Below are 22,326 nucleotides of genomic sequence, written 5' to 3'. Positions count from 1 at the left end.
CCCTGAATGCCGGAAGGATCCCTACAGAGGGCGCATGTGTGTGTGTGTGTGTGCACGTGTGTACCCGTGCGTGTGTGGGAGCACTGGAGCCCCAGCACCTCTCTCTCTCCGCCTCCCCCACACTCACACTGCGAGTATGAGGCTTGTCTGTCCCTTTGGGCGGGAAGGACCAGCAAGAAACAAAGCCCTCCATGGAAGACAGAGAGAGCTCCGTCCTCTGGAATATTCCCCCTCCAGCCCCAGGGGCCCTTCCCCCTCCAGAGGTGGACCCACCAAGTGATGCAGACTCGAAAGCCCTTACAACACACCTTGTGAGGGCCACGGACTTTTATTGACGGGGGAATGCCAGCGGGGTGTCCCCGGGGGCTCAGGTGCGTGCTGGGAAGGCACCCCTGGGGGTCCTGGCTACGTTAGTGGCACCGACACGGGCAGGGCCTGGGTTCAGAACAAGCCAAGCTGCTTCTTCTCCTGCTGCTGCCTCCACTTGGCCATGCTATAGAATTCTTCCTTGGACTTCCCAAAGATCTCTTGGAAGTCAGAGTCTGAGAGATAGAACTGGGGGGGGGGGGGGGGGGGGGGAGGGTACAGGGCCAGCGTGTCAACTGAGCCCAGAACCCTGGCCCATCCACCCAGGGGTGTCATCGCAGGGCTCAAGGCTCTCCTCTCCCACATCTCTCTGCCCATCCTCCCCTCTGAAACACACGTCTTTTCCCGGGCAACCTGCCCACCGCCCGCCATCAGTGGGTCATGCCCCGGGTTCCTCCAGCTCAGTTTTAGATGCATCGGTTCCGGGGGCAGTGAGTGGCAGGGGGGCCTCGGGCACCCACCTCCTTGCGGGCCGGGTCCACACCCTCTGGCAGATCCTCAACAGCCTGATGCATTAGCCGTTGGCGGGGCAGGCTCCCACTGATGGTGGGTCTGGGGCTGCTGTGGTGGCTGTTGGTGCTGGCGTCACCTGCCTTGGGTCCTGGCTGCCGCTCATTCCCTGAGCCGTCCTGGGAGCCCTTGAGGGTCTGCAGGGTCAGAGGGTCTGCCCCGCCATTGCTTGGCCCTCTAGACAGCTGGAAGTCGTTGAGTTCCTGCTCAGAGAGGGGACTCAGGCTGGGCGTATGGAGGAGAGGCTCCCATGGGGAGGCCACACTGAGCCCACTGGGCCTCTTGCCCCCACTGCAAACCCTGCCGTCCACCAGGGCCTGGCTCCTTTCTTGTCCGTTCTGCCCATCTGGATCCTGCCGACCAAGCCGAGACCCTGGTGGGAGCCGGGAGGGGGGCGGGGCAGGGCGGGAGAACCCAGTACTCACGGCTGTTATCTCACATATGGCTGGCATTGCTCCCAGGCTGCCATCCACCACCTCCTTGTAGGACTGGTCGTTCTGGGGGCAAGAATCAGGGCGGGGGCAGGATGGAGGGCACCCCTGGCACCCAGGAGGGGACCTGACGGCAAGACCAGGTCTCCGCCACCCACACGGGAGGTCCCCGGACAAGGCGATGCCTCCTCCCAGTCTGCTCAGGGCATACTCTCCCTGGAGTAGGGTGGGGCTGGGAGTTCAGGCCTCACTCACAGTCCACTTGTAGGGGTCCCAAGCGAGGAACCATCCAGTGAAGGTGGGGGGCTCATGGCCCTGCTTGATCACCACGACAGGCGTGGCGGGGCTCCTCCCTGCCGGGTGGGTCTTCAGGTACTCCTGGCCCCAGTCCGCCGCCTCCTTCTTCCACTTGCTGGCAGCTTCCCCGAGCCACAGGAAGATCTGGGTCACAGAGGGGGCCTGGCCTTGGGCGAGTGGAGGGGCTGCCCAGAGCTGACCACTCCCTTCCCACTTCTGTCCGTCAACTGGTCTCACAACCCCTCCACACACCCCAGCCAACCAGGCACAGCCAAGCAGGCTGGCCGCCATACCCATACACCCATCAACATGACAGAAGATCACAGGCGTGCACATATACATTCAAGTCACAGATGTTTATTGAGTACCTATGGTGTGCCAGGCACTGTTCTAGGCACTGGGGGTTCAATAACGGGGGGAAGAGCAGGCAAAAATCCCTGCTCTTACAGAGCTTTCTTTTTACTGGGGAGACAGAAAAATAAGTAAGATATGTACCATATCAGATGGAGAAAAGGCAGGGAAAGAAGGCACCAAGTGTGTGGGGGGGGAGGCAGAAATACTGCTATTTTTTCTTTTAACGTTTACGGCAGAGAGAGACAGAATATGAGCAGGGGAGGGAGAGAGAGAGGGAGACACAGAATCCACAGAATCCGAAGCAGGCTCCAGGCTCTGAGCCTGTCAGCACACAGCCCGATGCGGGGCTCGAACCCACGAACCGTGAGATCATGACCTGAGCTGAAGTCGTCAAGACGCTTAACCGACTGAGCCACCCGGGCGCCCCAATACCGTCGTTTTAAATTAGACTCAGGGAGAGCCTTCCCGAGAAGGTGACGTTTGAGTAAAGAGCTGGGGGAAGCGTGGGGAGCAAGTCGAGTGTTCTAACCGGAAGAAACAACCAGTGCAAAGGCCCTGAGCGTGTTAGGGGAGCGGCAGGGAGGCCACTGTGGCTGAGGCAGAGCCAGTGGAGGGGGAAGAGTGGGAGCACATGGGCCCCGAGAGGGCCGTCAGGTCTTGTGGGCTGTAGGAAGGGCTTTGCTGAGTGAGATGAGAACACGCCAGCCTCGTGGCTGCATCCACACAGTGTCACAGACCCCGTGACGCAGACACCCACATGATCGCAGCTACGGACACATGATCCCCTACAGTCACACGTGGCCGCACGTAAACACGATCGCGCCCCATCACAGTCGCACGCGCTCCTGGAAGACGCAGGTAGCCCTAAACCGCTGCTGCACGTAGCCTCCCAGAAACACAGTGACCCTGCCACACAAACAGTCACTCAGTCACTCACTGCGGTCACCCAGTCTCTTAGTTTCCCCAGTTACAGCCAGGGCTCGACCACGGCCAACACAGTCACACACAGGAAGCACACACGCGCGCATACATTCGCTTTGCAAACACTCACGCTGACACGTTAGCCACAGGCACCCGGTCACCCGGAATCACACGTACAGTCACAAGGCACACGGTGGCGCCCAACCACAAAACTGGTCACAATCGCACACAAGTCCCAGACGTAGCCAGAGTCTCCTGCAGCCTCCTGGTGACACGGAGTTGCCCGTGGTCACACAATGCATGCACAGTCACTCACGTGACACTCACGTGTCTCACTCACGTGTTACAGCGTCACACGCCATCACACAGACTCCCCTACAGCCTTACACGGCCGGAAACACACAGTCACGCACACTCAAGCCAGTTGCACAGACACGGAGCCCCCCCCCCCCCCCCCACTCACACCCCAGCCGGACAGGGGAGGCCACCTCACCTCCTGCCAGGTGTCCAGTAACATGATGTCATACTTGTCCAGGTCCTCTTGACTAAAGAACACCATTTCCGTGAGGACCAGGTGGCCCATGTGGCTGGAGCACTCAAACAGTCGGGGCTGGAAGCCGGAGACGTCCTCGGGGAGCCTGGCCAGCGTGGGCAGCCAAGCTGTGAGGGGCGCACACGGAACTACGCCTCTCGGCAGCCTGGACCGAGCCAGCCCTCGGCACAGGGCCCCCGCCCCAGGGGAGGGGGACAGCTTCTCCCGGAGCGGACGCACGGGCCCTCCTCTGGGCTCCCTCCATCCCATAATTCACTCCAGAGACGCCTTGCTGCTCTCTGGGCCCCAGCCTCAGCGTCCCCATCTGTCAGCGGGAAAGCACATTACGTGACCTGTCTCGCCACGGCCAGCTGTGACACAAGCCGCCCCGGGAAGCTGCCCAGCAGTGGCCCCTGGGAAGGGGACGGCTGGCTTAGCGGGGCAGCGGGGAGGGGTGTTGGGTTGGGGCCCTGCCCTCCCCTGGTCCGGGCTGGGAGCCGGCCTCAGGCCCGAGGTGGGAGAAGGGAAGCTAGGCTGAGAGAGGGGGACAGTCATACTGGGGAGCTCAGGGGGCTTGGAGTGAGTACAGTGCCTACACCAGACCCGCAGACACACACAGCAGCCTTGACTCAGCCTCCTCCCTCGAAGGCCTCACCTGGCCTCAACCTCTGACACACACCCTTGTCCATTACACACTCCACACACGCTGTTTATCCACATGTCACACCCACACCCACACCCCCCCCCCCCCCACACCTGGTACCATGACCCCTGCGGACTGCGGGTTGGGAGTGGGGCTTTGCTCCCTTGCCCTCTGTCACTGGTCAGGTCTGGGACTGGGACAATGCAGGGGTAGGGAGCTGCAGAGGCCTCCCTCTTCGGCCAGCAGAGGGCGCCACTAGCCGGCTCTCCCGGGCATCTTCCTGATCCCAGTTACCCAGGGGCCGGGGAGTGAAGGGTAGGCTGCGCTCCCGCGAACTCCAGGAGTGGGAGACCAAGAGGCCTCCGTGCTAGGGGGGGCCTCTCCAGCTCTCTGTGTGACCCTTAAGAGGTCACCCACCCTCTCTGGGTCTCAGTTTCCTCCTCTGTATAAGAACACCCTCCGCCCAGCCCCTGTCACCTCTTGTTGCCGGGGTAGGGAGCCGGGCCTCCCAGGGCCTCCCAGAAGCCGGGAGGCTCCTGACCCTCCAGCACCGTTTCCTTGTTCTCCCCAGAGACGGCAGAGACCGCCGTCCGTGCCATCTCTCGCTGGTCACCGCTGCAGCCCTGGCCCACAGAGAGCTGGGTCAGGCCCTGAAGGGGGAGGGGTCTTCACCTCCAGCCCCACCTCCCCCACTCACAGGGGACTCTGGGGAGCTGGGCCCGAGTCACAGGAGGCCAAGGCTGATGTCAGGGCACGCATGAGCAAGGGATCCCGCCTTCCCCCCTCCCAGGACTGGGACCCTCTCCTGGTCCAGAGAATGGGATGGGGACCCCAGGCTCGGGGGTCATTTGTGGTTTATGAGCATTGGAGGAAACTCTGGCAAACCGGACTAGGCCTCCTTTTCCTCCCCCCGAGAGACTTGGGAAGAGGGACATGCTCCTCGCTTGAAGCAGGAAGGAGGGGAGGCAGTCTGGTCCCGGCCTGCCTCTGACCAGCAGACTCCCAGATCTACTAGTCACTTTCAACCTCCCCCCAGGTTCCAGAGGGACCCCACTCCTGGCCTAGCTGAGGCTGGACACGAAGTCTGCATCTCCTGGGAAGGAGACCCGTCCCTTGCCTGGCACACCACCCGAGGGGTAAGTCGAGAGGTCAGTGATATAAGTACCTTTCCAAACCAGAGGTAGCAGACGCTAGCTGTGACCAGCAAGAAGATGTCATGGGAGTTGAGGGCTGAGGCGCGGGCTGGTACCTCCACGGTCCTGGTGTTGCAGCTGTCGGTGCCTTGCACGTGGAAGAGCCTGGTGGCGGGTGCTGGCTGCTCCTTCCCATCATGCCCCGTGTGCCCCTGTAAGAGGGCTGGGCCTCAGGATGAGGCGAGGGCTCCTGGGAGCCGCCTCCCTGTCCCGGTGATGGACAAACTGCCCTGGGGCCCACCAGACCCTCGCTTGAAGCCACCACTATTTTCTAGACCCTCTGAGTGTAGAGCGTGAGGGTCCCGTCGGCCTATGACAGGGAACCAGGCCCCTTCTAAATGGATCCCTCCCCCATCTCCAAGGAGTCAGGGCACGGTTTCCCCCAGGCCTTATAGACAGAAAATGGGGACCCCAGGCAAGGCCCTGGGTCCCTTTCAATTCAGCTTCTTCTCCTGTGCTTCTGCTTGGCGGCTGGCTCTGGGGACCAGGGGAAGAAACTGAAGCGGGGGTCACTCTTGGAGCTCCTGCGTATCTAACGGCACCAGGAAACCTGGGGTGGTAAACGGGCCCCCGGGCCGAAGAGAAGCTCAGCACGTGCGTGTAAGGGCTATGGGCACACGGAAGAGCCGGCGAGGCTGCGGGAACAGCAGCAAAGTGGGCCCCACCTGGAAGACCACCAGCTGGCCCTGGAAGATGGCGAGGAAGTGAGGGGGCTCGCTGCCCATGGTCACGTGCTCCTGCACCAGGGCTCCCCGGTACATGAGGTCCAGCTCCTCGGCATTGCAGTTCAGGGCTTTGACATCACGCGTGGTGGCGCGGTGGCCCTGCAGGTGGGGATGGCAGGGGCCGGGAGCGGCTCTTAGATCCCGTTCTCAGAGCCTCAGCTCTGGGGCCTGAAGGTGCCCACCACCCCTCTCGGGCCAGCGTACCCGCCACAGGTACAGGATATGCTGGACGTGGCCCATCCTCTGGTAGGTGTAGAGGACGAGGTAGCAGTTGCCTGCACACAGCTGTGCATGGCGCTCGGGGTCCACGGGCTGTCTGCCTAAGTCCCGGATGCACCACACCTGGAGAACAGAGGCCCAATGGGCGCGGCCGGCTCCTCCTCTCGAACCAGCCCGGCCAGTCTGTGCCCAGCCAGAAAGCTCCCCGTGGCCTCCGGGCCTGCCTCATCTCTGCCAGGCCTGCACAAGGATCTGCAGGTGACCCTTTCCGCCATGGGCCCCCGGGACCCGCCACACTTGCGCTGGCCCGCGGTCGGCCGGGACGCAGTTGGCGTGCGGTGCCTGGGACGGACAAGCAGTGAGGGCTCCAGAGGCTGCTGGGACGGACCTGAGCCCTGCCACACACCGCCCTCACCCTGCCCCCGCCAGCCACGGCAGGTTAGGGGCAGGCAGCTCCTGGCACAGCCGCTCGCGGCTCAGGCCAAGGCTGCAGAAGCTGGGCAGACGCGAGCCCTTGAGCTCCGGGAAAAATTCTTTTCTCAAGTGTCACTTAAAAAGACAAAGCCTATTCAGAGACTGAAAGGAAAATACTTCCTTATACTGAAGAGCGTGATTTCCTGTTCCTATGGGTAGCGAGCATGGGTTCTGGAGCCTCAAACCCCAGGCAGGCCGTGGGGGCAGTGAGACCCTTCTGAGCTTCAGCCTTTCCCACCTGGAAAGTGGGCATAGCCACGCCCACCTTGACAATGGCAGGAAACAAAGTCTGGACATCATGTGCCCACACAGGGCCTGGTAGCTGTCTCTGGGGAAGGTGTCCTCCAGACCAGAGCAACCAGTCTCCTGCAGAAGAGACTGACTGGGACCACACGCGCTACCCAGGAGCAGCACTTCCCTGGCAGCTAGGCCTCCTGGATCAGGGGCTCCCCTGGCCGGCCTGCCTGCCTGCTGGAAGGGATCCCCTCCCGGCCTCTGTGCTTGGAGCCCGAGCGGCAAGACCTCCTTCCTTCCCACCTTTGCCCTCCCCTCTGTGTTGTCCCCCTCTGTGTACCCCATCTCTCTTGCTCTTCATCCCATCCCCCCAACTCTGTCTCCTCCCTCCTCTGTCTTTCTCAGTCTCTTCTGTCTCTCCCCGTCCTCCTTCCCTCTCTTCCCTTCTCCCTGCTCCCCCACACCTTGCCACGTCTCCTCCTGTCTTGGTCTCTTCTAACAGCCTCTGTCCATCCATATTAGGACAAATACAGGAGGGAACCTTGGAGAAATGGCATTTTCTCTGACCTCGACCTACCTTGAGAACTAGGAGCCCTTCACATGGGCCCAGAAGTCCTGTTCCCAGAATTTTACAGCATCCCCACACCAGCCATGGGCCAGATGGAACCAGAGTTTTTGCCTCCACTTTATAGGTAAAAAAAAACTGAGGCCCAGAGGAATGAAGGGCTCTACGAGGGATCAGATGAGATGTCAAGATGCAATCCCTACGTCTCCCAGAACACTGATCTGAGCCCAGGCGGCTGACAGTATGTGCCTGTGTGGGCGGTGACAGATTACATGTGACGCTGTACCCTGTCGGTGTGTTCCTGTGGGTTGAGCGTTCTGTGTGTCTATGATCACGCGTGATGCAGAATTTGTACAATTACATGTTTGCAGTTGGTTAACTTGGCTGATTGGGTGCAATTAGGCGTGTGCGTCTGTGTCTGTGGCATACGTACGGTTGTGTCATATATTCGACCGAAGGGCACAATCAAGTATCTTGAAGCGTTACCGTGCCGTGTGCCAAGTGTTACCTGAGCAAGTGGCCACAGCTGCACAGATTGATCAGGCGTCATGCTTACGAGGCAGCAGGAGGGAGGGCGTGTGTATATGTACACACGCCCCTGGGTGTCCCTGCGTAGATGCGCAACTTGGGGCACTTCAGCAGCCATACCATTCAGCTGAAGACAAAGCCTGCCCCTGTGTGCCTATCTTCTCCCAGCCGAGCTAATGCCCCCTTACCTCCACCTTCCCGGAAGCGTCGTCCACCATCCTGAGCTGGGCAGCTAGCTCAGGCTGACTCCGCAGCTTGCCCACATCCGGCCTTACCTGAATCGATTTACCTGACGGGAGGACACGGGGTGTCACGGGCGTCCTCGCCCTCGCCAACCGCGTCCGCCCACCACTCGAAAGAGAGCCCACTCTGGCCACGCTCCCCCACCCGGTGGCACTTTCTGGGTGCTGCCCCCTGGCGGCCCCACTCTGTCCCCCCGCAGACCCCGCTCCGCGTGGGCCGCGCCCCGCCCCAACTATCCCCCGCACCTGGTCCCGCTTAGTCTTCCGTCCAACACGAGGTCCAGGGTGCCGTCCCGCGCCGGCCCCGCCCCGCCCGCTCTCCCATCCCGCCCAGGTTCTGGGTGCGGCCCCACGCCGGCCCCGCCCCCAAGGCCACGCCCCCGACCTTGTCCCGCCCGCTCTTCCATTCCGGCCGAAGTCCCCGCCCCACCTGTCGGGCCCCGCCCCGCCGGCCCCGCCCCGCCCCGCGCGCTCACTTGGCCTGCCGAAGTTCTTGTTCCCGCGCTGCTTGGTAGACCAAGACTGGAAGAGCTGTCTAAACGAGGCCGACTCGGCGCCGTCGTTCACCACCTCCACGTTGGTGTAGGTCGGGTAGCCTTTGGCCTGGATGAAGCGCTGGAGCGGGGGCTCCGTCAGGCGTGCGGCCCGAGGGCCCAATTCTCCGCTCCACCCTCGGGGACCTGACGCTCAGCTGAGCGCAGAGCAGTATTAATTAACCGCGCTCATGACCCGCTTAAGAAGCTGGCGCCTTTACTACCGACTTCTCTGAGGTCCCTGAGGACAAGCAAGGTCCCTTTAGTCTGCGCCTCGGGAAGGGCGGCCCATGACAACCGCCGCCCCCTCCAGGCGCCAGGCAGAGCCCTGTCTCCCCTCCTCGACAAGGAGGGGGTGCCCGGTGCGGCTTGCTTCTCAGACCTCAAGGCAGGTCCACGTTTTACACGAGGACCCTTTTACACGTGGTTTCTTGGGTGCTCGCTCCCCCAACCCCTGTCAGGGCTCCCAGGGCAGGCTGCGTGCCCCTGGTACCAGAGAGGGACCCTCGGACCACTGGGCAGAACTGTGTCCCCGTCATCAGATTGGGCGCTTTGTCTCCAGGCTTAGACCCCAGGGCAAAGCCCTGTCCTCCTCTATCAGACAGGCTCCTAGGGCAGGATGGATCCATCTCCTGGCCCAAGGATAGGACTACCTTCCCTTAAAGGCCCCCAGGAATGGATGTGTCCCAGCTTAGATTTCAGAGTACTGCCATTTCTTCCCTCAGACCCCAGGGCAGCTCGATGTCCCCTTGAGACAGGCCCCAACAGCTTTACCAGAGCCCGGCTGAAGGCGGCCTTTTTCTCTTGGAGGCTGGACAGGCGTCCCTGCCACACGTAGATCTTGAAACCACCCTGGTCCAGGATATAGTAGTCCTGGGAGCAAGACAGGGACCGGTTGGTAGGTGGCCCAGACTGGGCTGGGGTCGTGGGTGGGCGGGGATGCATGATGAGCCGGGGACCAGGCCTGTCTCACCTCTTCCCGCAGTAGGTCTTGGGTTAGTGGGCAGGTCGCCAACTCCTGGATCACCAAGTCCTCATCCTTTTCACAGACACTGGGGGACAGGTATCCAGAGGAGGGCAGCTCAGCCCCTCCGTGGGCTCCACTCCAGCCCCCTTTAGTCCTCGCAGAGGCAGAAGGCATGGGGTCTGGGGCCCCAGGTTGAAGTCTCAACTTCACCACAGCCTTGCCGTGGAGCCTTAGGCTACTCTCTGACCCTCCAGTGCCTCAGTTGCCCTATCTGTACAATGGATCTCTCAGAAGAGCAGTCATGCACGAGTACAGGCTGGACCCAGAGCCCCACATGGCTTGCTCCAGAAACCCACGGGCCTTTTCTGGAGGCCTTTCTAGAGACACTGTGTTACGGCTCGAACGACAGACGTGCAGACCCAGGCACGCAGACTCCGCCCACTCCCAAGATCTGCTCACTGGTAGAGACGGACGCTGGCTTTCTGCAGCTGGTTAACACTCTTGTCGGGCCTGGTGGCAGGCAGGTTGCCCACTCTGCAGCCCAGCACGGCTTCCATGATCCGCACGAGGTCAGTGGCTTCAACTTCATCATCCACCACGCCGATCTGTGCGCGACCACCGCGCTCCCTGTCCCGGAGGCTGCAGGTCAGGGCCAGGCCCTGCAGGAGAGGACCCGGCGGTCAGGGCTTCCCCAGCATGGCCCCCGCTCACCGCTGACAGTCTATCCCAGATCCTTCCCGTCGCAGCTCAGCTCCCAGAGGCTGGGGTCAAGGGGCAGGGTCTGGACTCAGCTTGCACATAGCAGGTGCTTCTAAGGTTGTAGTGGCGAACCAAGCCCACCTCCTGAGGTGTCTGGAGGATGGACACCCTTCTCCCTGAGCCCTGCATCCCTTAGTTCCCAGGGTAGACACTGACCCGTGCCTTCTCAGGAATGCTGGTCTCGGGCCCATTCCACTGGATCATCACCTTGCCCAGGTCCAGCAGGAAGATGTCCCCCTTATTAAAGCTGCTCCAAGAGAGCTCCACCTGCCAGAGCCAGGAGGGGCAGGCAGGAAACAGGGTGCCATACCACCAGCACCCAGGTGGAGGGGCGCCACAGCCCATCTCCACCTACATGAGCACAGCTCACTCGTGTGCACGAGGCTGTGTGCAACCTGGTGTATGTGTGACCACTGCACCAGTATTGTGGTGTGTAAGCACGCATCTGTGTCACCGTATGAGACCTTGAAGGTCACCCTGTGGGTGTAGCTGTGTGCCTCTCTAGGCACTACTGGAGGTAATGCTGCATTTCACGGGATCTACAGGATTATGACACTCTTCCCTCCGTGCATGTCTGCAGCTGCACATCCGTACGCGTAATGTGTACACAAGCGGAGCGTATCTGTTTACCCGTGGGTGTAGATGTGTGCGTACACGCTCATGTGTACGTATACGGGGGCACATCAAATGGGAACCAGTCCGTGAGCTCGTGGGTGACAACGTACGTGTCTCCGCGTGGGGGACAACGTGCTATCCGTGGAAAAGGATAGTTATCATCCAAACAGAGACACTCTGGGGAGTAAAAGGACGGATGCTGAATAATTATGCCAACGTGACGGGCAAAACCCGGGCTGCGCATTGTCCCTGCACGACCAGGGATGTATGGTCACTGAATCTGTGGGAGACAGCATGTGCGCCCGTGGGTGGTGAGGACGATGCGCCCGAGGAGAGTGGGGCTGTGCACCCCCCACCCCACAGCATGCTACTGCCCACGGTGCTTACACGGACCATCCGGGTGCACCGTTTGGTCCGCCTGGCCTCCCCAAGTTCTTAGTGTGCCCACGGGATGGGTGAGAAAACAGGATCAGAGGAGCCACGGAGGGGTGGGGCTGGCAGCCTGGCTCTGCCTTCCCCCTCCTCCTTCAAGATGGGCCACCTGGGAATGCCAACAGCGCACGGTGCCCCCACCGCCCGCCTCCACCCTCGGCGCTTCCCTGCACTTCAGCACACAGTCCGACCTGAGCCCGAAGGTCAAGCGGCACCCGGGGCGGTCCTCACCTCGGCGGCCGACACGTGCTTCCTCCCCCGGATGTGCAGCAGTCGCTGGATGTTGTACAGGTTGGTCTCCACGTGCGTGAGGGCAGAGGCCAGGCCCCCTCTCCTGTAGCTGGGGGGGGGGGGGGGGGGGGGGGTGCGTCGCAGTTAAGACCCTCCACAGCTCCGTGCAGGAGTGAGTGCAGGTGTGAGCACACACGTGTGCAAACGGATATGAAAAGTGTGCACAAACACATGAGCACACACATGGGGCGGGAGTGTGCGTGTAGACAGGCGGACACGTGCGTGTACCTGTACGTGTATGCGTACAGGGCATAGTATGTTTATCCGTGTATAGATGTAAATACATGCATGTTGTGCACACGCGCATGTACCTGTATACCATGTTTGTATACTTGTATACCACGTATACAAGGAGGGGCATAAGGGCATCTGCTTATCCACGTAAGTATAGATGTGAGTGCATGCAATTTGGCAGCAGCACGTTTGTGTGCACACAGACACGCACATCGACGTACATGTGTAGACGAGCCCTCCTATAGGCCCATCGTATGGGCATGGTGTGTTCTCTGCGGGTGCGTGCACAAATGCGTTCCCGTAGGGGGTTTAAGTGTACGAATCAGAAACGACCCAATACTGGCATTTTCCTACGGTTTAACTGAATATGTTGCAGTTATTAATTTAATACGTTGTGAAGCAATTTACAGCAAAAGACATATTTCTAGCGGGCACAGTAACGGAGAGGCAAACTCAAAACACCCTTGGCGTCCACGCCGGGGTATACACCCAAGGGAAATGAAAAACACGTCCACACAAAAAACTTGTAGAGGAGGCGGACGTCAACCAAGTGCAGTGTGGTGATCACTTCACGCTGCCTCTAAGCCACAGCATCAAGCTAGTGATGCGCGTCAATTATATCTCGATAAAACTGGGGGGGGGGGGGACCCGTGCGTACAAATGTTAACAACAGCATTACCCATCACAGGCCAACGTGGAAGCAATCCAAACATCCCCTAAGTGATAAATACGTAAATAAAATGTGTTCTATCCCCACACCATGTGTCGTACGGTTCCATTTATAAACATGTCCGGAATAGGCAAATTTTTGCAGACTGGATGAAGAAAATGTGGGGGTGGGGGGCGGGGGGCGGGAAGGGAGAGTGTTGGGAAAGGTACGGGGCTTCTTCTTGGGGTGACAAAGGTGTTCCGCAACTGTGGGCACGGTTGCCCAAGTCGGTGAACGTACTAAAAAAACATCACCGATCGTATACTTTACACGGGTCGGTTGTGTACAAGTGGGGGCACAAGCGTATCTGTGAATTGGGGCAACATGGTAGGGTATGAGAGTTGTACCCCAGAGAGGACGTCTCCCCCTCGCCCGGCACCCCCACACCAGGGAGGAGAGGGTCACCCCAGGCCGCCCAGCCACCCGCCGCCCCGGGGCCCCGCCCGCACTCACATGATTCCCGAGCGGAAGTAGCTGCGGAAACAGTCGGACTCGTGGCCCTGCGCCTCCCGGTGCTGCACGGTGGCGCCACCCAGCGTCTCCTGCAGCTGCTGCACGAAGGCTTCGGCCGCGTCCTGCGCCTCGGCGCCCGCCTCCTTCCCAGCCCAGTAGTGCAGGTCGCTGCACGCCCCCTGCGTGGCCTTGAGGCTCTGGGGAACCTAGGGCCCGGGTGTTTGGGGGCGGGGGGTGCAGAGGCCCCAGGGGTGGGGTGGAGACTGAGACCCAGGATGCACTGAGGGCCTTGAGGGGACTGGGCAGGCGCCTCCCCGGGGCTGGAGGTCCAAGGGGGGCAAAGAGGCCTCAAAGGCAGGAGCCCCCTTGTAGGGTGGATGCTCTGGCTGCCGGCCTCCCTCTTCCTGGGATGGAGCTTGGTCTGCATCAGCAGACTCCCCAGCCGGGGAGTCCCCACCCCTCAGACAGACTCCCCAAATGCTCACATGGAGGACGATGTAGCAGTGCTCCTCGAAGAAGTTCCCATAAGCCTTCTCGGGGACTGGCGCCATCCTCAGGTTCTGGGAGAGGAGGGTGCCTAGTGACGGCTCAGCAGGACCGTCCCCCAGCCACCTACCCTCCATGACCCTCTGGGGTGGGGGACAGGAGGGAGCTCCGAGTTGGTGGGGGGGAGGGAGAAGCCTAGTCTCAGAGACTGCGCACTCTCTGTGTCCCCAGCTCTGCTGTCTGGCTGTGCCCCTCACCTCGATGATCCATACGTGGAGGCCCCTGTGGCTGTCAGTGGCTGGGAGGCCCTTGTTGACGTCCATCCTAGGCCAGGTGGAAAGAGGGAAGAAACAAGAGCCAGAGTCCTCAGGCCCCGGCCACCTGTGCTCTGGGCTCCAGGCAAGAACTCTCCCCACCTGCAGCTCTCCAAAGCGCTGTCATCATAGAACAGGCCTTTCATTCGGGGGGCTCTCAAGTCACAAATGGCAGCAAAGCAGGACAGACCCTGGCACAGAGGCTTTGCAAACAGGGAACAGGTTTGTCGTCTGTGGTCGTGCTCCTGAAACAGGGCCAAGCTCTGTGGGCAGGGATGGGTCTTGAACACAGGGACCTCTGCAAGCAAGCAGTGAGAAACAGGCTGTGCAGACAGACGAGATCTGCAGTCAGGGGCAGTCACTGGAGACAGAGGCAGGTTATGCAGACAGGCAAAGGTTGTGCTGGGAACAGAACAGATTCTGCAGCCAGGGGTAGACCCTGCACACAGACTCCTGGTATTCGACTGAATCCTGCAGACAAAGACAGGCTCTGCGTTGAGGGACAGAGCTGCCAATAGGCCTGGGTCTTCCAGGGACAGGCAGGGACAGGCTATGCAAAGAGACACGGCACCCTCGGAGAGTGATAGGCTATGCGGATAGAAAAAGGCTCTGCATACAAGCATAGGCTCTGCAAACAGGGACAACTTCCTCAGACTGAAGAAAGGGATACAACAAGCACAGGGTCTCTTGGCAAAAATGAGTTCTGTAGTCAGGGACCAACTGTCTGTGTAAGGACAGCCTGAACAAAGAGACACCGACTCTATCCAGGGAAAGTCAGACAAACAAGCAGCCGGGCAAACAAGCGAAGGTCGTGAACACAAAAAAGACTCTACGAACAGCTCCCCATTCCTCAGGCATGGAGGAACTTTGCAGGAAAGACTTTGTAAATGTGGGTGGGGACAAACCCTTAAGGTAGGTATCCTTTATATAAGGGACAGACGGCAGATACGGACAGGTACATAGATACGCGAGGCTCTGCAAACAGCACAGCATCTGCCCAGACAGAGGCAGTCTCTTGAAGTAAGCAAAACATCTCTAGGCATGGTCCGACTCTGCAAGCAGGAACAGCCTTGCAAAACAGACCCAAATCCTGCATACAGGGAGATGGGAACAGGCTGGGCAAACCATCATGAATGCTGCAAAGAGATCCAGACTCTGACAAAAGACACAGGCTCTGCAGACGGAGGCTGTACACACAGAGACTTGGCAGATCGGGAGAGGTTTTGTAAGCCGACGGTGCTCTGCAAACAGACGGGTTCTGTTAACAGCGACAGCTTTTCAGAGAGGCAGGGTTTGCTGAAATGAGCGGGCAGGGAAATCAGCTTTGCGTTCAAGCACGGGTGTCCCAGACTTGGGCAAGATCTTGAAACAGGGCTGGGGTGTGTAGGGAGCCCAGGTTCTGCAAACAGGGACAGACTTCATAGAAAAAGATGAATTCTGGCAACAGATAAAGGCTCTGTGAGTAGGGGCACGTTCTGCTAACAGTTACACGTAGAATTAGGAACAGAGTGTGCAGACAGGATAGGCTCTGCAAACGGGAATGTGCTCCGCAGAGAGACACAGGTGCTCCCAGATAGACACGGTGACCTCTGACAGCGATAACTCTTCATAGGAATGGCTCTTACAAGCAGGTACAGTTTTTATCCAGGGAAATTCAGATGGGGTGTGCAAACGGCTAGAGGCCCCCCCCCCAAAAATGTCAGAGGTTGCACAAATAGGGCTCAGTTTTCGCAGACAGAACCGGACTCTGAAATAAGAAAAGCCTCTGCAAACAGGGGCATAGTCTAGAGACAGACTGCGGAGGAAACAAGGTCTGCTGACAGGGACGGGCACTGCAAACAAAGCTCTGCACACAGGAACAATGTCTTCAGGCACAAAGAGGCATCCCAGACCAGGACCCCAGGCAAACTCCGCAGACAGGGAGAGGTTCTACGCGCAGGGCAGCGTCTGCCGTGACAGCAAATCTTGGACCCAGGGAAGTAGGGACAGACCCTCTAGAAAGCCAGGTTCTGAAAAAAGACTCTGGAAAGAGCCTCAAGACACAGGCTCAGGAGGCACGCCGAGAAGACGAGGTTTCTGCAAACTCGGGACAGGCGGCACACCAAGGATGGCCTCCGATGACCGTGGTAGCGAGCAACAGGCTTAGCTCGCGAGAGAGGGTGGCGGGAGTCAAGCATGGGCCCTCTGAAATCCCCGAAACAGAGCTGAACTCTCGACAGACCCTGCGGACGGCCACAGGCTCTGCAAACAGTGGCTGAGCTCCCGCCGTGCCCTGTGGTTCTGAGTGGGCCTAGGAGAGCCGCCCGGAACGAGAGGCATCTGGGGAGGCCGGAGGGGGGCTCTGGGTTTCTTGCGTCTTCGCAGGATGACTCTCGGCCCCCCCCCCCCCCCCCAGGCTGCCCTGTAACGTTCCTCCAGGAACCTGTGTGTGAGGTCCGGTCGTCCCTTCATCCGTTGGAGTTCTTTCTTCCATCTAACCTAAATCCGGCCGGCTGCAGCTTTTCTCGTCGCTGCGGCTTTGCCCGGCGGACCCACAAGTCACTTCCGTCTGAAGCCCTCCTTCCTAGGGACCCCAGCTTAGCGTTCGCTCCTCTCTTCTCCCCGCAGGAACCCTTGTGGCTCTGCTGACCCTGCACGGCCCCGGGGCGGACTCGGTGGGAGAGTCCGAGAGAGGCAGAGGCCTCTGTGACTCATGCCGAACAGCCTGCATTCCTTCCACCTTTGTCCAGAACGCTGAGGGCTGGGCTCCCGGCCCTGGTGAGCTCACCGCTGACTGGGGGAAACTCCCAACCCTCTCGCGGCCTCTGGAAGCGCGGAGTGGGGGAGGGGGGCGCCCAGGGTTAGAGCTGCCCTCGAAGGCTCTGGGGCCGCCGGGGCCGTGGCCACGCCCTCCCTCGCTGGCGCGGAGGGCTGCCAGGGCCAGGGGCGTGTGCTCTCGCTGACCCGCCAGCTCCCAGCCGCCCGCCCGCCCCCCAGCAGGTACTCGGTGAACAGCCGTCGAGCGGACGGAGCCTGCTGCGCACCGAGTGCAGGGGGACGGGGAGCGGGGTCACCCTGTGCATCGACGGCACCCGCGACTGCTCTTGCAGTACGTGCCTTTGGGTGTGACGGAGACATGCGTGACAAGCGGGCCCGGGGGTCGCGTAAAGGTGGTCCCAAGCACCAGAAAACGTGCGATGCCGCTGAGGGACAGGCGGCATGGTGACATTCAGCGGTGATGGGTAGCGACGGCGACCGGGGCACAGGTGGGCGGTGGCCAGAGGTACAAACTACGGGCTGGAGAGCATGTGACAGCGTGAAAGCGCGACAGGGTGACAGGAAGCGTGGCTGGCCACCAGGGGCCCGTGGGGGACAGGAGAGTCAAACTGGAGGCCAGAAGGTTGGGCCCGGGCTACTTTCACCAGGCAGGGTCAGCAGCACCCACAGGGGCTGGGTTCCAGCCTGGGGAGCCAAATTCTCAGGCGCCCGGGGCCTGAGGCCCTCATCCCCATGTAACCTGGGTGGCGGGGGCAGGGATGCTCACGGGGAGGGGGGCCGCTCTCTCCAGCACCCCCTCTCTCCTCCAGGCAGTCTCCTTCTCCCTCAGGGGGGCCCTTCCCTTCCCAGAGCACCTCCTCTAAACTGCCAAGCCCTCCCACCCTAGATGTCCCCTCTTCCCCTGGGTAACTCCCTTCTATCACCTACCCTGCGGCGGGCCCCCCACTGTGTCCTCTCCCCCCCTTCTGAAAGCCCCCTTCTTTTCCTTGGGGGCTTGCCCACTCCAGCCTGGGGCCCCCTTCTCTCCCAGATGCCTGGTTCCTCTTCTGACAAACCCATCTCCCCCCTTCCCTGTTCCCCCTCCATTCCTGGGCGCCCCTCTGTCCGCACTGGGCAGCCCCTCCCCCCCATCCTCCTTCCCCAGCCCCCTTCTTTCTGCCTTCCCTGCCCCCAGTGCTCCCTTCTCTCTCCCAGACCCCCCTACCCCCTTTCCCTGCTACACCCCTTTTCTCCCCCAATGCCCCTTTCTCCCCCGGCCTCTCCTCCTCTCCCCTGCGTTCTTCTCACCGCCAGGCGCCCCTTTCCTTTTCCAGACGCCCCCTCCTTTCCCAGCCCCCCTCCTCTGGCGCCCAGTGGCCACTTCCTCCTCCTGAGGTACCTGTGAAAGGGCGCACCCTGAGGTCACTTTGCCTGCTGGAGTCTGAGGAGGGAGGGCCGGGCCTGGGCCTCCAGGTATACGGAGTCTGGGCGACAGAGGCCCCACCTGTACAGAATCTGCCACTTTCTCCCCGTCAGGCTCCCGGCCAGGGCCTCCCTGCCCCCATCAGTGTTGCTCGCTGCCCCCCAGGTTCCGGTGGCCCCCTGGCAACCCTGAGCCCCACGACCCCTTGCTAGACACCCCTGACTCAGAGCGGCCCCTCCCAGCCGATTCTGGAGCCCCCTCCTTGCCAGGCCTACCTGCTGGAAAGTGCTTTCTTTCCCGGCCAGTGGGCAGTGCTGGGTCTGTCCCCCAACCTGTTCCTGCGTGAAACTCAATCCCTGCTCCTGCCCAGGAGGACACACCCCACTGCCTGAGGGCTGGGCTTCCAATGTAGTCAGTCAGTCAGTCAGTCAGTCAACAAATATTGACCCAGCTCTCTGAGAACCACCCCGTCCCAGGCTCGTGGCTGGTCTGCCAGGCCTCACCTCCTGGGTACTGGTGGCCAAGAGACAGCAGGGCATGGAGGCCTGGGCTGGGCCAAGATGTGGGCTGTGGAGTATACTGTGACTTTCCTTCTCTGAGAGCCTGATGAGCCTCTCTGATCCTTGCCCCCCCCCCCACCCCCCCCACCCCCCCAGAAGGCCAGGTCACTCCAACAAACTTTAGAAGGAAGGAGGACCGAGCCTATTGAAGGTGGGGGTGGCAGTCTGGCTCTGTTGAGACCCAGGTCATTTCAGGGCCTGGAGGTGGCCAGGGCTCCCTCTAGCACCTCTGCTGTCCTCCCTGCTCCCAATTTGGGTTTGCTCACAGCACAGCCCTCCCGGGGGAGCCCTGATGCCCTTCGTGGGAGAGGCCAGTCCAGCCCTTGCAAGGAAGACACCTTTCCCACACCTCGGGCTGCTTCCTGCTTTCCTTCCTGACCGTAGGGCGGGGGAGGTGCTGAACATAGAGCGTTCCAGAACTCTAGGAACAGGGCCACCCTTCCTTTAGGCCACAGGCCTCGGTCCCAGCCACGGCCCAGCCCGTGGGACGCCTCTGCTGGACACACTGCTGAAACCTGCCCAGTGGCCCCCACGTCCGGCCCTCACCCCCACTGCTCCCTGCCACAGAGAGGGGGCGGCTCCGGGAGCTCCGGGTCGGCTCCGGGAGCTCCGGGTCGGCCTGTGCCCAGTAGGACCTACTGCCCGTGTGCGACTCTGTCGTTGGTGTTTTCTTCTGTAAGTCCCACTTTTAAAACAATTTGTTTATTTAAATTCTAGTTAGTTAACGTGACTGTGTTTAACCGACGGAGCGAATGGGTCCCTGTGTGTGAAGGGATGCCTGTGTCCCAGGGCAGTTGGTTAGTCCCTGTGTGTGTCTGACCTTGTGTGTGAGAGAATGGCTGTTAAATCCCCTGCTCCCTTCTATGACGGTGTGTGTTTGGCTCCACATGTGCACGCCCGTTGCCCTCCTTCTTTTGCCCCCATGCTCAGCGAAATCCCGTGTCCTCATCCCTCACTTCCTGGCCTCAGACTGTCCCCTCCGTGCACTCTGCGTGGCCTTTGTTCCGGAAGTCCCTGGAAATTTCTCTTTCCAGTGCCTGCTCTTGTCACAGCCGGTGGTTGGTTCATCGTATCCTCCTACTGCCCAGGGACCCCACGGACCACCCCTTCCTCTGGAAACAGCGCACAGACTCAGTGTTCTACCCCCCTCACTGGCCACTCTGCCCCCTCCGTCGGGACCTTCAAATGTCAGCAGGCACACAACTCGGGCCTTAGCTCCCGTGTCTTTTCTATTTTCTTCCAAGTTCCAGTTCCCAGGCTGTAAGTACCAGGGAAACGTTAGTGTCTCTTCCGACACCGACTCCCGCTCCTCCCGTCCCCCACCTGTCTTGTCACACGTCTCCTGGCAGGTCGGACCTCACGCGTGACATCCATCCTCTGCTTCAAACCTTCCAGTGGCTTCCCTAAACAAAGCCCCGAGTTGCCTGTCCCTCTGGCTGCCTCTCCATTCACTCGCCCCATCGCTCACTGTGTTGAAGCTACACATTTCTCATTGTCCCTTGAGACACCAACCTCATTCTCGTCTCTGGGCTTTTGTACTTGGTGCTACCTCTGCCAGCAGCCTCTCCCCTAACCCTTCCCTCGGCTCCTTTTCTGCCTTCTGGCCTCAACCCAAAATGACACTTCCCCAGAGGGGCCCTCCCTGACCATGTTAGCTAAAGCAGCCGCCTTCTTCTCAGCCGCCTGCCACGTTCCTCATCTTCCTAGCGCTTCCGGAAGCGGATCACCTTACTGACTGGGCTCTTGTTCAGCGTCGCGGTCCCCAGTTGCAGTGGGAGGTCCAGGGGGCAGCGCTTTGCCCGCTGCCGTGGCCGGCATTTCGAATGGTGCCTGGCGCACCATAGCTGCTTAATAAATCTTTGTTGACGTCTCCTGAGTCTCTGCCCTGATCACCTGGATCCTTTGCTGGGCCCCTGCCTGAAGCAGAGGCCTGGAGTTGAGCTTTCCCCGGAAGTCGGGTTCCACTCCCAGCCCAAGGGCCCGTGGGCTGCGGGATTCTGGACCCACTCCTCAGGCTTTTTCTGAGCTGACGTGTCCTCCTGTGAGAAGGCATCTCTCTCTCTCTCTCTCTCTCTCTCTCTCTCTCTCTCTCTCTGTCTCTCTCTTCTGGGATTATCTCCGAAGGCCGGGCGGAAGGCTAAGCCAGCTCAGCTATAATATTGACAAAGGGGTAGGTGTGGCCCGCGGTGGGCGGGGCAGACGCGGGAAGCCGGCCACGCCCCTTCCGGCCTCGCCCCCAGGATCGCGGCGCTCTGGTTGTCCAGTGGCTGTCCTAGGTCTCATCAGAGTCCCCTCCCAGACAGATGCTCCTCGTGGAGACCAGGTCCTGCAGGCGGTGCGCCCCTCCGGAGTTCAGACGAGGCGTGGGGGGCGCCCCCACGGGGGAGCAGATGGGGCGTGGGGTGGGACTGCCTGGGGTCTGAGTCCCACTACCTGAAAACATCCGGACCCCACGCCTTTCAGGAGAGCAGCCCACGTGGGCCCCTACATCTGGTTACAGGTCACGGAGGAGCAGTGACACGGTCACCAGGGCCCAAGAGCGACTCTTCGGAGGGCCCCGTGGTGGGAACCGCTAGGGACCGAGGAAGGGGGGCGGTCTGTCGCTGTGCCCTCAGGGCCACCATTCTGATGGGCCTAATGGAGCCCGAGGATAGCCCCCAAAAGAGCCCTGGGTCCCTGCATTCAAGGAGGTGTCGCTGCTTTGCGTTCCAGCGGCTCCGGCTGTGTGACTATGTGACTGTCCAGCCATGCCCCATCAAGGCACCGCTAGGACCAGGATAGGGGGCTGGGAAGTGGCAAGGCCCAGTTAGGTTGGTGGGCATATTCACTCTGCTCCCCACCTCAGTGTAAAAGCAGGGAGCTGCGGGCCATGTGTGGCTCTTAGGAGCCCCTCCCCACCCCTGCCTTGGGAAAGGCTCCCAGTGCCCCTGTGGGGTTTTCTTTGTAATTTTCTGGGTTTCCTGACCTTTTAGCAATGACCACGTATGGCTGATCCTTCCGGTAAAGCAATACGTGCCATTTCCTCTAAGCCCCGTCCGTAACTCCTTTGCTGTATCTGGGTGTCAGGCCTGAGACAGCGTGGGGGACTTTTCTTTCCTTAGGCCTTGCTGAAACTTTGAGTCTTCTGGGGCACTTGAAGATACGATGCCCACTCTCAGGGGGTTGGGCCTCAGGTGATTGTAATGGGGAGCCAGAGCCGAGAATCACTGGGCTGAGAGATGGGGCTGTAATGGGAGTCTGGGACGGAAAACCCTGGAGCCCACATATCCTCCTCCTGAGTGCTGGAGGGTCCGGTATGTTCTCCTTGAGATCAGGCTGGTGGCCATGCCAAATGGTGGCTCTGGGCCTTGAGCAGCCTGTTGGCCCCCGGGCAGCCCCAGCACAGGAGATCCGCCCTGTACGCATCCCAGTCATTCCGAGGACTCTGCCCCAAGCCCCCGGTGCATCCCCCATCCATCAGCTCAACAGGCTGTCTTCCTAGGCTGGCTTTTCCCGGCTACTCCTCCCCTCCCCTCCTTGCCTCCCTGCCCATTCTTTGGTCCTAGAATACGTGCTCAAACAAGAAAACATCAGGAGGAAA

General features: G+C 60.6%; 1 protein-coding gene across 2 annotated transcripts; it reads right to left on the bottom strand.

Moving 5' to 3' along the window:
• Positions 1–312: 312 nt before the first annotated feature.
• Positions 313–18,551, bottom strand: VILL (villin like). Of its 2 annotated transcripts, XM_030329370.2 has the most exons (20): positions 18,462–18,551; positions 13,971–14,037; positions 13,713–13,787; positions 13,228–13,433; positions 11,772–11,880; positions 10,650–10,760; positions 10,194–10,393; positions 9,741–9,819; positions 9,542–9,640; positions 8,711–8,849; positions 8,181–8,281; positions 6,177–6,314; positions 5,913–6,071; positions 5,220–5,399; positions 4,532–4,677; positions 3,373–3,517; positions 1,563–1,748; positions 1,302–1,373; positions 828–1,079; positions 313–555 (listed from the first exon to the last, which is right to left on the bottom strand). In XM_030329370.2, the coding sequence occupies exons 2-20, from the start codon at positions 14,034–14,036 to the stop codon at positions 442–444; spliced, it is 2,577 nt and encodes an 858-aa protein (XP_030185230.1). In that variant the 5' UTR covers position 14,037; positions 18,462–18,551; the 3' UTR covers positions 313–441. The 2 variants fall into 2 exon arrangements, with proteins under 2 accessions (XP_030185230.1, XP_030185228.1); XM_030329368.2 differs by having other exon boundaries at positions 828–1,373.
• Between the last annotated feature and the right edge of the window lie 3,775 nt (positions 18,552–22,326).

Source organism: Lynx canadensis, chromosome C2, assembly GCF_007474595.2.
Source record: "Lynx canadensis isolate LIC74 chromosome C2, mLynCan4.pri.v2, whole genome shotgun sequence".
Lineage (NCBI taxonomy): Eukaryota > Metazoa > Chordata > Mammalia > Carnivora > Felidae > Lynx > Lynx canadensis.
The sequence above is the reverse complement of the archived record's forward strand: the minus strand, read 5'-3'. Positions and strand labels throughout refer to the sequence as shown.

Coding starts and splice junctions, on each gene's coding strand:
- VILL (XM_030329368.2), bottom strand. CDS start 14,036: ATGGACGTCAACAAGGGCCTCCCAGCCACTGACAGCCACAGGGGCCTC. Junction 4,678..5,219: donor GCTACCTCTGGTTTGGAAAG/GTACTTATATCA, acceptor TCTGTGGGCCAG/GGCTGCAGCGGTGACCAGCG. Junction 3,518..4,531: donor CCCTACCCCGGCAACAAGAG/GTGACAGGGGCT, acceptor CACGCTGGCCAG/GCTCCCCGAGGACGTCTCCG.